This window comes from Lagenorhynchus albirostris, chromosome 2, assembly GCF_949774975.1.
Source record: "Lagenorhynchus albirostris chromosome 2, mLagAlb1.1, whole genome shotgun sequence".
In the NCBI taxonomy this organism is placed as follows: Eukaryota; Metazoa; Chordata; class Mammalia; order Artiodactyla; family Delphinidae; genus Lagenorhynchus; species Lagenorhynchus albirostris.
In genome coordinates this window covers 4857025-4874793 of record NC_083096.1, presented here as the reverse complement: position 1 = coordinate 4874793, position 17769 = coordinate 4857025, and the positions used below count along the sequence as shown (strand labels likewise).

Genomic DNA, 17769 nt, shown 5'->3' with positions numbered 1-17769 from the left:
GGGATGTGTTTAGAGGTAGCTGTGAGCTCAGTACAACTTTAGGCAGCCTGTCTGCTGATGGTGGCACTGTGTTCCCACCCTATTCGTTGTTTGGCCTGAGGCATCCCAGCACTGGAGCCTGCAAGCTGTTGGGTGGGGCCAGTTCTCAGTGCCAAAATGGCGCCCTCTAGGAGAGCTCATGCTGATCAGTATTTCCTGGGGCCTCCATCACTAGTGTCCCTGCTCCCACTGTGAGCCACAGCTGCCCCCCACTTACTTCCCCAGGAGACCCTCCAAGACCTGCATGTAGGTCTAGCCCAGGTTCCTATGGAGTCAGTGTTTGTGCTGGGTCCCAGTGCATGTGAAATCTTGTGTGCACCCTCCAACAGTGGAGGCTCTCTTTCCCCCAGTCCTGTGAAGCTCCTAAACTCAAGCCCTGCTGGCCTTCAAAGCCAAATGCTCTGGGGTTCCTCCTCCTAATGCCAGACCCTCAGGCTGGGGAGCCTGACATGGGGTTCAGAACTCTCATTCCTGTGTGAGAATCTCTGCAATATAATTATTTTCCAGTTTATGGGTCACACACACAGCAGGTATGGGATTTGATTATATTGCGAAAGCTCCTCTCCTGTCTTCTCATTGTGGTTTCTTCTTTGTCTTTGGATGTAAAGTATCTTTTTTGGTAGGTTCCAGTCTTTTTTGTTAATGGTTGTTCAGCAGTTAGTTGTGATTTTGGTGTTTTCGTGAGAGGAGGTGAGCTCAAGTCCTTCTACTCTGCCATCTTGTCTCCTTCATGTCTCAAGAGTGCTAATTCAAACTACTCTGAGAACATCAACTAGGACCGCTGGTTGAAGAATTTTGTATCAACATCTAGTCAGCACTATCCACAGACTGGAGAGAACAAGCAGAGATTCCTTTTGTGTAGTTGAGGAGAAGCAGGCACCTGAGAGCCCTGAGAGCATTCAGTTGCCCACAGCATGGGAATAAATCCAGAATATATTTTAAAAACTTTTCCCAAGTCAGTAATTTGAGTAATTACTCAAATTGAGTCAGTAATTGAGAAACAACTCAATACAAGTATGGGTCAAAGATTTGAATATACTCTTCTCCAATGAAGCTACGTGAATTGCTCCATATTACTGGAGCAACTGAAACTCCCACATTCTGATGGTTACACACTTATCATGTGACCCAGAAATTCCACCCCTAGGTATTAATTCAAGGAAATGAAAACAAGTGTCATCACAGTAACTTGTACTCATTCACATGTACAGAGCAGTGTCATTCATAAAGACCCTAAAATTGAAACAATCAAATGTGCTTGCACAGGAGATCAGATGAATACATTGTTTCCTATCCACACAATGCAATATACTCAGCAATAAGAGTGAACAAACCATTGGTACCTGCAACACCATGGAGACATCTCAGTAGCTCTATGCTAAGTGAAAGAAGCCAGCCATAAAAGGCAATATTGTATGATTCCATTTGTGTGAAATTCTTGAAAAGGCAAAACTATCTATTGATGGCCAGAAGCCAGGATCAAGAGGAGGGGATAATGGCAAAAGAGCACAAAGCAAGTCTTTGGGTGATAGAATGTTCTAAGTCTTAGCATGGTAGTGGGTAGATGACTTCGTACATTTGTTAAAATGCATTAAATTATACTTTTAAGTTTATATTTCGGGGGAAACTAGATAAAATACTAAATGAATACCGTCAGTGTATTTTGATATTCCAAATTGAGTCCTCAAATTAGAAACTACAGTTGTAAAAAGTAATTTGTAAATTTTAAATACATTGCTTTAATGTTTAAATGGTGTTACTACAAAACACCATGAGTATGAAATGGTCTCCATTTTTAAAGTGGGTTTGATTTTAAAATAACAAAAGTGAAGAGTAAGAAGTTTATCTTGAATGCTGGTTCTTGACCATGAGAAAAAAATTTAAAGTAGTAGATAAACATCTGTGGAGATTTTGAGAAGGACATTTAGGTGCTCTCAAAAACTTTATATGTCAATAACAGGGGCGCCACAATAAAAAAAATTCATGTTATGCCTTTCCTTTTCCTCCACATTGCTATGTCACCAGGTGTTCCCTGTGTTATCATGCATAATCAAGGCGAGGCTGCCCTATCCGCTCTCATACATGCTAATAAAACTAAGAGGAAGGAAGGGAAAAGAAGAGGGAAAGGTACCACAGAGAACACGTGTACACACAACAAGGGTTAGTGGAGACTGAATTAACTGAGCTGGGGAGTGGGGGGAGAAGGCAATTAATTAATACCATCTCCCAAAAATCTATCAGGAAATTCTGTACTCAAAATTTAAAACTTGCCTAGTGCATTTTGTCAGAAAGCCTTGTCCAATACTTACAGGAGAGACTGTGTGTTAGGCATGCCATTTAATTTCTGTCCCGCATTCCTGCCCCACAGCATGGGGCTGAAGCCGCCATCAGGCTCCCGTCCCAGCCAAGCCACCTGTTGCTCTGAGACGCTAAGGGCTTACTTACCTCCTTTGTTCATCAGTTTCTTCATGTCTGCAAAGGACTAATTACAGCATCTTCTCCAGAAACCCTAGGAGCATGGTCCAGGTTTGTTTTTTTCAACTGTAGAGCTGATTCTAATGAAAAGCTAAGTTTGAGAGCCACTGGATTAGACAAAAGCTAAGATTTTTATAGTTTTATACTTTATGGTTTTATACTCCAAACATCCATCAGTTCAAATGAAATCAGGTACTTAGGCATATTTTCTACCCTTCAAATTATAGTCATCCTTTGGTATCCATGGGAGATTGGTTCCAGGACAACCCCTTCCCCCCACCCTGCCACATACCAAAATCCAAGGATGCTCAAGTCCCTCATATAAAATGACATAGTATTTCCATGTAACCCATGCATATCCTCCCATGTACTTTAATCTCTAGATGTCTTGTAATACCTAATACAGTGTTAAGTGCTATGTAAATAGTTGTAAAATACAATGTAAATGCTATGTAAATAGTTGCCAGTGGGGGATAAATTTAGGTTTTGCTTTTTGGAACTTTCTGGAATTATTAAAGAAAAGTATTTCCGATCTGGGCTGGTTGGATTTGTGGTTGTGGACACAGAGATACCGAGGGCAGACTGTATATGGCAGCTGCAATGTACACAAAGTGTCTCAATATTACGAATTCATCCTAAGAACAGACACTTCTATTTTAAATAGAGAGAAATAAAGCTTCAGGGAAATTAGGTAACAGGACCATACCAATGACAGAACTTGGGGAAGGTTTTAATTCACCTAGAAACTTCCACAGTACACTATTTAATTTTTATGCTGTTAATACTATATTTTCCATAAATGTATACATTTTTGTGTGTCCTATAATTCATTGCTACTTCCCGGCAAGAAGATTCTCAGACTCACTACAAAATAATACTCCAAAAAGAGTATTCTCTTTCATTTATATATAAGGAAAATCCAATTGGGTTTTTGTATTTAAATCTATAAAATTAAGATATGACCATCTTTCTTAGACACAGACACTAAGCGGTACTGAGACTAACCCCTATGACAGTGGCAGGCAAAGTGTTAAAAATCAAAATCAATCACAGCTATATCTTAGGCTTCCAAGGATGCTCTCTTTCTCAGGGTCAGACCTTTGCTCCCGCTATGGAAACAAGAAAAATTCAGCATATTATTCACAGAAATTCTGCACCCAAGGGAAATTTTGTGCTTATTTCCAGTTTGACTTTTGCTCTAGGTTGGACCTTCAGAGTCCCTGGATGAGAAGCCCATCTTCCCAGGCTTGGGAGCATCTCCCGTCCGTCCTCGACTCTTACGTGAAGGTCAGTAAACAGTCGTTTGGCTTGGCTAGACCTGCTGTGCTGTCCTTAGTGACACTGATTACCTCTTCTGTGGTTTCAGAGCCCAATGAAATTAGCTGACCAGATGCCTCCCCAGCAAACCCGCCAGAAAGGTTTAGGGCTCAGTTTACACTGCAGCAGTCACGAGGCTCCGAGATGGAGATGCAGGGTCCTTGTGACAGTTCCCCAGGAGCACTATAGCCAATCATTAAAAAGAGTCACCACCAGGCAGTTTTGATTATGACCAACTTTATTTTAAACCTGCGTCGTTGGGCACTTTATGGTAATGTGTCATTCATCCAATATTTACTTTTGCATATATTTTTAAAAATTCCCCAAACAATACTTTTACAAAATCCTCCCAATAGTAGTCAGCTTTAGAGATGACTCTTATCCTGTAGCCTCAAGGATGCAAGAACAATGACGCACATCTTGATGCTGGGAAGGTGAGTATGGATACCAGTCACCATGGCTAGCAAAAAGCTCGAGTTTTTCAGTCCTTCCAAATAGTTATTCATTTAAAGAAAGAGAAATAAGCTTTGGGAAAGTTCAGTTTTTAACCTCTCATGTACCTTTTGTGTAAAAAAGCTTTATGCATTTTAAACTGTAGGTTTTAGGCAGTTCATACTTGTTGTTTTAGGCATTGCTCTAAGTACTGAATCATGACAGATTCAAGAAATCTCATTTTTGGTGTATGATGATTAAAGGTTCTCCAAATAACCACATGGAAACTAGACTATGTGAAGGATGGTGACTCAACACACATGGTGCATTTAGGATGCACAGAGTCTAATTCTGGCCTGTCCTAAAAGTCATGTAATCAACCAAAGGGCAGATTTGTCAATGTACCTCAACAAGGCTCTCTTCCGAAACATGAAGTAACACAGAGACGAAGAGACTCAGAGATTTATCATATCAAAGAGGTAATCATTTGTGACTTGGCAATCTTTTAAGATAAAAGATTGTATATTTTAAATTACTTCACTTAAGTATGGTTTGAAAAAACATAGCTTTCTGGATAGAAAGCATCTGGTTAAGTTTGCTGTTCAGTACCTTGTTTTATTTTTTTGGTATGTTTGCATATCACATCCAGAGCTACAGATTTTCCACAGTGCTTCTGCCTCATTCAAGTATAACAAAAGTAGAAATCTATAGAAGCTCTAAGGTTAAACAAACTGTACATTATACAAAAATTAACTTAATTTACACAGTCAAAAAGTATTGGCAATGCCCTTTATAAATCTTACCAAAGATTCATCACAAAGGATATTACAGTTGACATATGTTTTGTCATCACCATAGAAATGCCATCTAGATTTATGTGGTACAGAACTATTTGTTAAATGTACACATGAAGAATCAGCATTTTGCACTATACACATTTCTCTTAAAGTAACAGTATTGTCAATAGTAATCTAAGACTCAGAATTTTCTTGTTGCATATTTATTGTTGCTGAGGCAGTTAGTTATGATATATTAATGCAATATTCATAATTATTTTAAATAAAAACATTTCTCCTGCCAACGGTATAAAGAATATGTTTTCTCTAAAATCACATGGAATGTTGCTACATACAGTTTTACACAAATACTGAAAAACATGACCTTAAGGCATCTGCTAGAAAAGCAGATGTATTTATATGAACTAAATTATGCAAGAAAAAATATTGCACAAAATCCTATTATTTTCAAAATAAAACATGCTTCTTTCTAAATACACATAATTCCCTACCTTGACCAAATCACAATGTTAACTGATTTGCTCAAAACAACTCTGCCTCTTAAACAAGATTTAAGAAACAGACACTAACAGATTCCTGGGCTCGACAGAGGAAAGACGTCAATACTGACAGTTTGTAGAAAGCATTTCATATATTAAGAAGTGGTCTGGGGGAATTAGGTTTGGGTGTTCATTTTACATTCTTCAATTTATATTCTGATATACAAATATCTACCCAGAATCAGGATATTGTATGCTAAACAAAATGGAATTCAGATTAGAAAATTTATTCATGAAAATAATCTTTTCCTGAAAATTCAGATTTTCTAGAAAAGAAGATCTACTAATTATGAGAATAGTCACAGTTTTGTCCTCTTTATCAGCAGTCTACTTCTTCACCTTACTTCAGAAACGATGAATTCATTAGCATTCCTGGGTCCTGTTTATTAGGATATGAGCACAAACTCCTCACAACAGCACTGTCACAGACAGTTTTAGTTTAAAAGTGTATGTGTGTGTGTGAGGGGAGGCTGTTTCTAGAGAATGCTATCATCAAGATAAAGACAGTAAAACGAGATCCCATCAACATGCATCTGCATGCTCAGTTAATCCTGATTCGAGTGACGTGGCCCTAAGTAGTGCAAAGGGACATGGTTTCATCAGAGCCTCGCTGCCTGGTGATAGGAGAGCAGAGTGGTGATGGACAGTCAGGTAAACAAGAACACTTAGTTCCTAAGAGCCTCTGAATCTGGCCTTTAAAAGTAGGTATCCTAGGTAGCAGCATTACTGTACTTCGTATAACAGTAGAGAAAGTTAATCAAATTAGAAATGGTACAATGGTTCTGTACTTAGAGCATGTTTTATATTAAGCAGCTTTAAAAGGCCTTTTTTTGGTGATAGAATCTTGGCTGAATAACTTCTAAGCAAAATACATTATCGTTATTATTGTTAACAGGGATTTACAATTCCTTTTCCTTTTAATTAGTTCCTGCACAGCAGGGACCAGGCCAATTCTTTTATTTCCCTATGTCCACAGTTACTGTACCTTGTGTATGACCAGTACAAACAGCTGATAAATAGTTCCTAAATGAGTTTTAAATTTTTAATCAGAAAAGTACTCATGCTATATTTTGGTGCCTTTCTAAAATATGCTAAAGTAGGTAGCCATCAAAATATACCACTTAACACAGTCTCACTTAACAAAACAAGAGCCCCTAAATTCACACACGACTCTTCTATCCCCCTGAAATACCATGGATGCAATACCCAAGGGCAAAAGGATAATAACTAGAGTGGGATTTGGGGAGAATTGTGACTTTGTCTAGAGGTCACATAAAGACTGGGCCTCAGAGCCAAAGGTCTGATTTGTTTATACAATTCTGTTGTAGAACAGGTGTTGCTCCTTGGGGGTTAAAAAAAAAAAAAAAAAAAAGAATTCAAACAGCAGGAGAGTTTACACATATTTGGTTTAGTTATAATAGAAAATGTGAAGATAGTAGGAAAAATACTTTTATTTCAGAACTCGCCTCAATGTCACTTCATTCTCTCTACAGCCACCATAATACTGGGAAGTCTAGTTTCAGAGCAGACTTTGAATACTTAAAATGTTAACGGTTTGAAATATGAATACTTGCTCCTAGTCTTTTGGATTTTTTCCAAGAATAACATGCAGGGGTTTTGCTTTTGTTTCTAACATGGAATATAAGAGCTGATTTTGTATGTTAAAATAAGGCACAAATTCAGTTTAAAATATCTTGACACAAATGTGACTTGTCAGTGGATGAACACCCTCACCACACACAGCAGTGCAGTCAGACATCTGGTGAGGGGACCAAAAGACAGGAAGAAAACTCACGTGTCTGAGGCCTTGAAACTTATCAAGCAAATGGATCAAAACCCAAATTGTGTCTGTGCTACACTCACAATGATCCCAGTCTCCAGACAGTGAATTCTGAAGGAAAAATACCTCATTCCAATATTCACATTAAAGGGCTGCTTTACATTCTTTTCAAAAATTATGAAGAATATTTGCCCAGCAGATTAACGACCAGAGTGACAGTTTTTCCTTCTTATTTAAAATAGCTCTTCTGATAAATGGACTTTTTTTATATCTTTCAATTAAATAAAATGGAATTTTGTAACGAGTATATAAAAGCAAAATTTGACAGGAACCTTGAATCTTTTGTGTTTAAAAAAAAGAGGATTAAATTTTAAAAAGGATTAAACACCCTTTTCCTTAATACATACAGAATCTATCCTTATATGGAAAACAAGGTCTTCCTTGTTTTCCTTCATAAACATGAATGAATAATTGTCCTCCCAAAATATATCCATTGAGAGTTTGAAATGCACTTTAGGAAAGTAAAACTTGGTCATTTTCTTTAAATTATTTAAAGACTGACCTGAATGAATATTTTACGCAATGTTTTTAACAAACCCCCTTCCAGGATTTTAATTGAAAATTAAATTATGATTTCAGTAAATATTTTAGAGCACAGTCTTGATGAGGGTTCTTGAATGGGTTCTCAAACACCTTTCCTAAAATGATAATGTAAAAAAAAATCATGAGTGGGGACGTATATATATTGAACATACTAACAACAAATGAACCATAGCATCACTGGGTTTTTTTCCTGATTATTCCTGTCAATCTAGCCAATCATCAAGCAGTCAATGCACGATTCCTTCTCAGGTGAACTTCAAAGCGTGACAGTGAATTTGAGAGACAGGAGACGATGTCCCATGTAGAAGAATTCCAAGTAATTTACGTGGATTCCGTGCCCTCATGGAGAGGAAGCACGAGCCCCAAGCCTCAGTGTGGGCGGCGCACGGCGACTTCCTCCTGAAGACGGCAGTAGGAGCGGCAGGGGAAGGAACGGCTTTACAGGGGAGGAACCCCACAAACGCCACCTCAGCCTGGTGACCAAGGCCAACATCGACATTCACAAATCATGTGCACAGCACGGACCCTTGATAAGATGTAATGATGAAGACGGCTCTTTTCTTCTGCAACCCCCTCCCCAAAACCCAACGGTCCCGTTACAATCAATCAATCATGAGAAAAACACCAGACAAGTTCCAGCAGAGGGGCATCCTACAGCATATCTGTATCTGCCCAGTCCTCTTGAAAACTGTCAAGGTCGTCAAAAACCAGGGAAGTCTGAGAGAGGGTCACAGCCAAGAGGAGCCTACGGAGCTGTGGCAGCCAAGTGTGATGTGGTCCCTGGGTGGGATTCTGGGACAGAAGAAGGATGGTAGGGAAAAACTAAGGAAATGTGCATGGAGCATGGTTCATGAATTGTGAAGACGTACTGCACTGACATCATAGGATATGAAAAACAGCGGAAACTGAGTAGGGAGACATGGGGACACTGTACTTTCTCCACACGGTTTCTATAAATTTGAAACTTCCAAAATAGAAAGTCAATTATTTTAAGAAGTCCATCTGAGATGATATGAAGCATTCTGGTAGAGAATTATTAGTTAAGGGAAAAACAGATAGGAACACTTTTTTATCAGGACAGTTTATGTCACATTTGGCTTCCTGGGGGTGACTCCTACTTTAGCAAAGTCATACAGAAAGACTGTGAAAAAACTTAAAAGTGTCATTTGTAAACAGAAGTCATTAATTTCACATTGTAATCCAGCACTTCATATATTTCGCTGAGTGACATGTAAGGTAAATGCGAACCTTTATACCTTTTGGAAAACATGGCTGCAGTGTCCAGAAGAGAGCTTTTTAACTTTGAAAAAATGAATTTTGTCCTTGATTTGATGAATAGAAAAAGGCATTATTGCTCTGCAGAACACTTATAACTTATCTTTCAAAATTTACCTGTAATTCCATAAATTATGTAAGTATGCTTAATATAGGCTTAAGATTAAGGCAATTAGTTGGTCAACAGTTTCAGGCTAGTTCTGATAGGTTTTGGTATCTTGGCCAGTTCATGCTCAACCAGGTTAGTACAGTAGCTACTGGTTATGTGCAAGGGTTAGATGCATACTTCGTTTAAATAAAATAAGTGGCGTTAAGCACCAAATACTGGGAAATCATATGTTCAATATATACTTTCAACATACATACAAGCTAGTACCTGATTTAAGAGCACAGTAGAAGAATTAGCTTTACATTTAAAAATCAGTGGATAAATCTATATACGACGAGACAGATGAGTGGGAGAAATGTCCCAAATGAAAAACAATGTTTAGACGGTAGGAAGAGTTGTCTTTTCTACCAATCCTTGTTTATGATAGGGTACAGGGACTCCTAAAATGTCTCCGTAGAAGCTTGGATGCAAGCGACGGACTCTTCATTTGTTGATTTAAGCTTGGTTTCCACTTGCTTTTCCTTCTGAGATGTTTAAGTCTTGCTGGAAGGCAGATGTTACGTGGCATAACGACACCACCTCCTGAAGCAGTCCAGAACCTTCTGAAGTCTCTTTGGCTCCTTTCCCTTCTTTCTCCCAAGGAACAAAAGACGGACGGCGACCAAGGCTGGGTACCAGCGGATCACCCGGAGTCTGGCTTAGTGTTTCTTTCTTCTCTGTTTGGGAAGCTCCAGGCGAAGCCAGCGGCAAACCCAGTCCCGGCGTGGGGTCCGGCCCGCCCAGCTCTGCGGGCCGGCTCGCGGCACCAACGCTGAGGCGTCGCTCACCGTTCTCCTCCTTGAGGATGGACAGAGAGTCCGTTCCCGCGCTGGAGGCCACCCGCTTCCTGGGCGAGGGCGGGAGCTGCCTGCCGTGGAGGGCACTGTCGTCCTGCCCCAGGTGCCACTCGGCCTGGTCACCGGAACCGCCGCAAAGCAGGGCCAGGTTGTTCTCACTGGGCGTGTTGGATTTATTCTGAGAGAAGAAACAGCGCATTTAGAAAAAATGGAAGAAAATTATAGCATTACTTCAGCAGTACTGTTTTCCATTTTGAAATCAGTATCTTTCAAGGCTGGGAACTCAAAGTCCCTCCCAGAGGAAATGAAGCATGGACAGTTAGCTCTGAACACCTCCCAGGGCGCCCTCAACAGGAATGAAGTGAGATGGATACGGGTGCCCAGGCCCTTGCACCTTTCAATCACCTATAAAACTCAAACCAGACCCTAAGTGTTGGCAAGGGTGTGGAGAAAAAGGAGCCCTCGCACACTGCGGGTGGGAGTGTAAACTGGTGCAGCCACTGTGGAAATCAGTGTGGAGGATCCTCAAAAAACTAAAAACAGACCTACCATACGATCCAGCAATCTATAATACACCTACTTCCGGGTATGTATCCAAAGAAGATAAAATCAGTATCTTGACAATACAGCTGTACCCACATGTTCACGGCAGCATTATTTACAGTAGTGAAGCTATGGAAGCAACCTAGATGTCACTGATGGACGAGCAGGTAAAGAAAACGTGGTACGTATACACCATGGAATGTTACTCAGCTTTTAAAAACAAGGAAATCCTGCCATTCGTGACAACATGGATGAACTTGGAGGGCACTATGTTAAGTGAAATAAGCCAGACAGAGAAACACAAATACTGCATGATGTCACTTATATGTGGAACCTAAAATAGTCAAACTCAGATGTCGAGAGTAGAATGGGGGTCACCAGAGGGGGATGGAGGGTGGGGAAATGGGGAGATGCTGGAGGGGCAGGTTTCAGTCGTGCAGGTGGGAAAAGTGCTGGGACCTAATGTACAGCTCGGTGACCACAGTTCTTTGCTAAGAAGGTAGATCTCATGTGCTCTCACTGCAAAGAAAAGGTAACTAAGTGAGATAAGGGATACGTTAATTAGCTCATCTGTGGTCAGCATTTCAAAACATCAAGTTGTACACCTTAGATGTACACAACTTTTATTTGTCATTATACTACAAAAAAGCTGAAAAAAAGGATTTGCAGAACAATCCTTCAAAATAACACAAAAAACAAGCAGACAAACTATATTATATAATCAATGCCAAGTTCTGGAATTTATTACCATCAGAACAGAGTGGAAATTACTTATACTTCTCTCTCTTGTGTTCTTAAAGCAGCCAGTTCAATCTGTTTAAAGTATTATTTCTAAAGCAATACAATGAAACATTACTTGAATTAATACATTTATTAAAATTTCTTTGAACATCCAGAAAATACAGAAAAAAAGTGGGAACATTTCACGTTTAAAAGTTCCCCAGAAAAGACAACTATAAAATTAGGTTGTAGGAAAATACTACTGCTTGACAAAATAATTTCAATTAATGACAATAACCACCAGAATTGCATAAATAAAAGGGAAAATGCTGGAATTTTGTTACTAGAAATAATTCTTAATGATTAACTCTTACAGTATTTTTGGAGTTTTGACACTTATCTGAGGTCAAACGCTCCTACCAACTAAGGTGATGACAAAAGCCATCACAGTGAGTGCGAGAAACTGTTCATTTAATTTTACCAGTTGGAAAATCGACTCACCGTGGGCTTGTAATCAATGTCGTCCATCGACCTAAAGAAGTCCAGGCTCCTGGCCGCTGCCAGCTTCCCCTGGTCCTGGCTGTGCGTGCTCAGCGTGTCCAGGATCTCGCCCAGCAAGTCCATCTCACCCGAGGAAGGGGCCTGTGCTCTGGCTTCAAGAGAGTCGTCACTTTCGTAGAAATAAGCAGACGCTTCTTCTCCGTCTTCAGAGGACAACCTGAAGAAAAAGAAAACACGCACCGGTGATTACGTGACCGCGAATGCTACTTACAAGCAACCTCTCACCAAAGACCGTCAACTAAGGTGGGAGTTTTAAAACCAATGTAATATTTCTGTAGAACAGCAAAGTGGATAATTGGTTCATGGCCAAATTCTTTGTAGTGATGTACACACTGATTCAAATGCTGGAAATCTTGAGTATGTGCACTGAGAGCAAACAAACATTTATGGCTCCTTATCAATCCGGAAGCACAAGCGGGGCTTCTCACAGTCTAATTCTGGGGAATTTGGGACATTAGCCTTAGAAATATCAGGTTCCCAGAATACCTGGGAAGTTTGCTATGCTCCAAGTTCACTTTCAGTATTTTTATATGGTTTTCCTTTTATTTGTTTATTCACTTGTCTTATATAAACAAAGATATACTTAATGCAGAAAAAAGAATGTTGATGCTGTCATCCCAAAATATCTTAAAATTGTTTTAAAAGTTCAACATATACTATTATTGTTTCCCTTGTTTTATGTTAAAATTAATTTTTAACATTTTGCGTTAAACTCTCCTCTTCTGATACCACCATGGAGTTAGGTCCCGCCCCTCGCCTATCTGGTTTGTTTCTATTGACTACTTTCACCGTTCCTGATATCTACCTGGCCCTCTTCAGGAGGAGCGTAGGAGTCTAACTTAGTGAGTGGGCTTCTGTTTCCCCTTTAACACTATCCCAGGTATTGCTGCAGACGTTACTGCTTCCCAAGAACAAGTTATTTCAGGTCTATCTTGCTTTCCCATCTCAAGATTCGTCCCCCGTGAGACTCCAATTAGTGCTGGTTCCTCCTGCTGAAGAATATACCACAAGGGAGTAAAACCTGATCTCTGGGAGTGCACGTCCTTTGACGTCTCTCTTGTAACCTAAAGCTTCTGCCGCTGAGCCGCATCGCGTAACAGAACAGGAGACCCCGCGACTTACTTGCTGGCTCTTTCTGCGTCCTCATCATTGTCATCGCACAGAACACCATCCAGGCTCTGAAGAGTCCTTCTTAGGCGCGGCTACAGAGAGAGAGCGACACACTGGCGTTAAGTCGTGAAGGTACGTCTCTTCCATAAATTTTAACCGACAATTTGATCTGACAAGGAATACTTTTTAAAGAAATATGCATTCAGGGGTTTTGAATACTAGCCAGTAACTTGACTAGCTGGGCAGGAAGAAGGGGAGGATATCAGACAACATTTACCTCAACGCTTACATCTCAAACCAGTCAACAAAAAACAAATCAGTGGGCTGAGTCTATAAACACTCTGCCTGCTCTCCCAGTCTGTCGGTCCCCGATTTAGGAATCCCTGACTTACAGTCAATCACTTCACCAAGCACTTAGCCCCCAGTTTCAATAATAATCAATACTTGCAATCTTGTTGCTCTTATCCCTTACCCACACTCTCCCTCACACCAAGTACTTTAAGGCAATGCTTCTCAATCATTAAAGTGCATGTACATCTCTTGGAGTTTGGTACAGGTTCTGATTCTAACACGCTCTTAGGTGAGGCTGCTCTTGGGTCTCAAGGTAACAAATCCTAGACGATGCATCATTTCACCTGTAAATACTTCACTATGTAGCTTTAACAGATAGATTTTTTTTAACACAACCAAATATCATGATCATACATAACGAATTAATAATTATTCTCTAATATCTCATATTCCCTTACTGCCCCCAAAATATTTGAGTGAGTTTATCTGGACCAGAATCTCAACAGGGTAGCACTGGATTTGGCTGACATGTCCCTCGTCTCAGAGGACGATCCCTTCCACCTTCCCCCGCTCCATGCCACCTGTGTCCTTTAACATGTTATTTTACCCTCGTTTCCTATAAACTGGCAATTACATCTGGAGCTTGGTTAGCTTCAGGTGCTGGGTTTTCCCTGTTTTTGGCAAGAATTCCCACAGGTGTTGACGTGTTTCTCAGTGCATCACATCTGGAGGCACCTGGTGATCAGATGTCTCACTTTGGGTGGTACTAAGACTGATTAATGGCTTCAGGTGTGGTTGGCCAGTGCATCCACTACAAACTTTATCAGCCTTTCTTTCACCTGATGGTTTTAGCATCCTATAGTAACCGCTGGCTAAATCCATTATTTCAGTAGGCACTTCAAAATTATGCTTTTCAAAAGCATTTCCTTTATATTTATTTGTTGGCATTCCATAAAGAACTGTCTTATTAACTATGTGGCTATCCTGAAATACAATGTGTACCAGAAAAATAGGATAATTCCTTCCTTTTATTTAACAATTTTTAGAGTAATGAGCTAATCTAACAGTCTATAAAGGTGAGCCAGGAGGGGCCTTTAAAAATTATCATTTGTATATATTTGATATGGCTTATCACCCCATCAGGGTTACTACTCTTCTTGAGGTTCAATCTGTCCCAGTTTTGAACTACACTGTGATTATGTTTTTTAAGTAGTTATCTTTTACAGATTTATCTCAAAATATCTGCAGGGTTAAATGATATGCTGTTGGGTATTTACTTCAAGTTAATCCAGAGGTGGGGAGGGATCATGGGTAGGGCTGGCACAGAAATAAGACTGGCCGTAAGCTGACAGTTGTTGAAGACGTATGCAAGGTACCTGGGAATTCATATAAGCTTCTCTTTACTTTTGCATGTTTGAATCATGTTAAGTGTTCATTCCACAAGAAAATAAAAAACTTTTACAGTTTTTGTTATGGACCAAGATGGCAGAGTAGGAAGACCCTGCATTCGCCACGCCATGAACACGCCTCATGCCATGAACATGCCTCAGCCCACGGACACGCCTCACCCCAAGGACACGCCTCAGCCCACGGACACGCCCCACCCCACGGACAAACCAAAACTATAACTACACAGAGTGACCCATCTGAGGACAACGTGAAGACCAGCAGAGCAGCTCCTCTACGATGAAGGATATAAAGAAACACACACTGAAACAGGTCAGAGGGACAGAGACCATGCAGTGGTCCATGCAGTGACCTGTAAGCAGGAGGGAATATCACAAATATTAGAGGCCCTCCCTCAGGAGCGAGGGGTCAGGGCCCCATATGGGGGCACCCCAGCCCGGGGGACCTGCACTAGGCAGGGGAGCCCCCTAACATTTAACTGACACCCAGTGTGGCTTACATCTGGGAGAGCCACGGGACTCTGGAAAACCGAGACTCTGCTCTTGAAGGGCTTCTGCACAGACTCACTAGCTCTGAGTCTTGATGCAGAGGCAGCGGTTGGAAAAGCACCTGGTCATATGTGAAGGAGAAGATTCACTGGCTAGCTTCAGGGCAGGTGCTGAGGGGCAGAGGTCTGTTAGAACTCTCCTCAGGGACTGAAGTGCTGGTGGACACCCTCTTTTAAATTATTCTTCTCTCTCTACCTAGCTGGCCCGGCACTGGCAGCTGCCACTTCTGACATTCTCCATCTGTCTTGTGAGCACCGCAGTCCTGAACCAGTGTTCTCCAGCCGCATCCAACCTGCCCATCCTGGCCACTGCCCCTCCAAAGCGGCTCCCGTCCTGCCACACCTGGCAGGTAGACTTGCCAGGGTCCAGCATCCCCTAAAGAGGCTCCCGCCCTGAGAGGCCAGCCCTACCCACCAGTACACCTGCAACTGAGCGGCTGAGCCCTGCAGCCAGCCACACCAAGGGCCAGGCTGCCTGCAGCAGTTACAACCAGCCGGGCCTGGAACCAACTTGCCCACCAGTGGACCCAGAGCAGTTGTGACTGGGTGGGCCTTCCAGCCAGTGGGCAACCTTGGTGCCACCGCAGCAGGAGGACACATAGCCCACAGAGGGGGACACCCCTGGAGCATCTGACTCTGGTGACCAGGAGGGATTGCTCTTCTGGGGCCCATGAGAAACCTTCTACATAAGCCACTCCTTCAAGATGGAGAGATGCAGCCCATCTACCCAACACACAGAAACTATACAGAGAGCGAGGCAAAGTGAGGAGACAGAGGAATGTGCTCGAAAAGAAAGAATAAGACAAAAGCTCAGAAAAAGAAACGAAATGGAAATAAGTAATCTGATAAAGAGTTCAAACTAATGATCATAAATGTGCCCAATGAACTCATGAGAAGATAAACAGTGAGAACTTCAATAATGAATTACAAAATATAAAAAAACAGTGAGAACTTCAATAATGAATTACAAAATATAAAAAAGAACAAAGCAGAGCTGAAGAATACAATAAATGAAATAAAAAAATACACTAGATGGTATCAACAGCAGATTAGATGAAGCAGAAGAATGGATGGATCAGTGATCTGGAAGACAGGGTGGTGGAAATCACCCAAAAGGAACAGCAAAAAAGAAAAATGAATTTTAAAAAGAGATACTTTAAGGGATCCTAGGGACAAATCAAGCACACTAATATTCACATTATAGGAGTCCCAGAAGGAGAAGAGGCAGAGAAAGGGACAGAAAACTTAGTTGAAGAAATAGTGGCTGAAAACTTTCCTAACCAGGTGAAGGAAACAGACATCCAAGTCCAGGAAACAGAGTCCCAAACAGGATGAGCCCAAAGAGACCCAAACCAAGACACAGTGGAATTAAAATGATAAAAGTTAAAGAGAGAATCTTAAAGGCAGCAAGAGAGGAAAAAAACTAGTTACATAGAAGGAAATCTCCATAAGACTATAAGCTGCTTTCACAACAGAAAATTTATAGGCCAGAAGGAACTGGTATGATATATTCAAAGTGCTGATAGAAAAAAACCCAAAAAGCAAAAAAAATCCCTTAAAAACCAAGAATACTCTACCTCGTAAGCTTATCATTCATAATTAAAGTAGCAGTAAAGTTTCCCAGACTAACAGAAGCTAAAGAAACTCATCACCAGTAAACTAACCATACAAAAAAATGTTAAAGGGACTTCTTTAGGCAGAAAAGGCCAAAATTAGAAAAATCTCATAAACATATAGTAAACATAGTGAGTGTATCAACCACTTACAAAGCAAGTATGAAGGTTAAAAGATAAAAGTAGTAAAATCAACCGTTGTAACTGTAATAAGTAGTTAAGAGATGCACAAAATAAAAAGATGATGTAAAATGTGATGTCAAAAAGGTGTGTTGGGAGATAAAAATACAGTGTTTTAAGAATGTTTGGACTTAAGTAACCATCAACTTAAAACAGACTGCTATATACATAGGTTGTTATACATGAACTTCATGGTAACCACAAACCAAAAACCTGTAATAGACACATAAAAATAAAAGAGAAAAAGACCCAAAATTAACACAAAAGAAAATCATCAAACCACAGAGAAGAGACTAAGAAGAAGAAAAGAACACAGAAGGACTGCAAAACAAACCACAAAACAGTTAACAAAATGGCAATAAGTAATACCTATTAATAATCACTTAAAATGTAAAGGCCTAAATGTTCCAATCAAAAGACACAGAGTGGCTGAACTAATGAAAAAGCAAGGCCCATCTATATACAGCCTACAAGAGATTCACTCAAATATGAAAACACACACAGACTAAAAGTGAAGGACTGGAAAAAGATATTCCATGCAAGTGGAAACAAAAGAAATCTGGGGTAACAACACTCATATCAGACAAAATAGACT

The 17769-nt window shown here is 40.5% G+C and overlaps 1 protein-coding gene across 3 annotated transcripts in view; it reads right to left on the bottom strand.

Annotated features, from left to right (window-relative positions):
- Positions 1–5038: 5038 nt before the first annotated feature.
- The window catches only part of DENND1B (DENN domain containing 1B), a 260094-nt gene continuing 247363 nt past the window's right edge, over positions 5039–17769 (bottom strand). For all 3 annotated transcript variants that reach the window (XM_060126905.1, XM_060126890.1, XM_060126894.1), the window contains 3 exons: positions 13149–13228; positions 11967–12183; positions 5039–10380 (listed from right to left, as the gene is read on the bottom strand). In XM_060126905.1, coding sequence (XP_059982888.1) covers positions 9862–10380; positions 11967–12183; positions 13149–13228 — 816 coding nt within the window. In that variant the 3' untranslated portion in view covers positions 5039–9861. The remainder of the gene's footprint in view (positions 10381–11966; positions 12184–13148; positions 13229–17769) is intronic.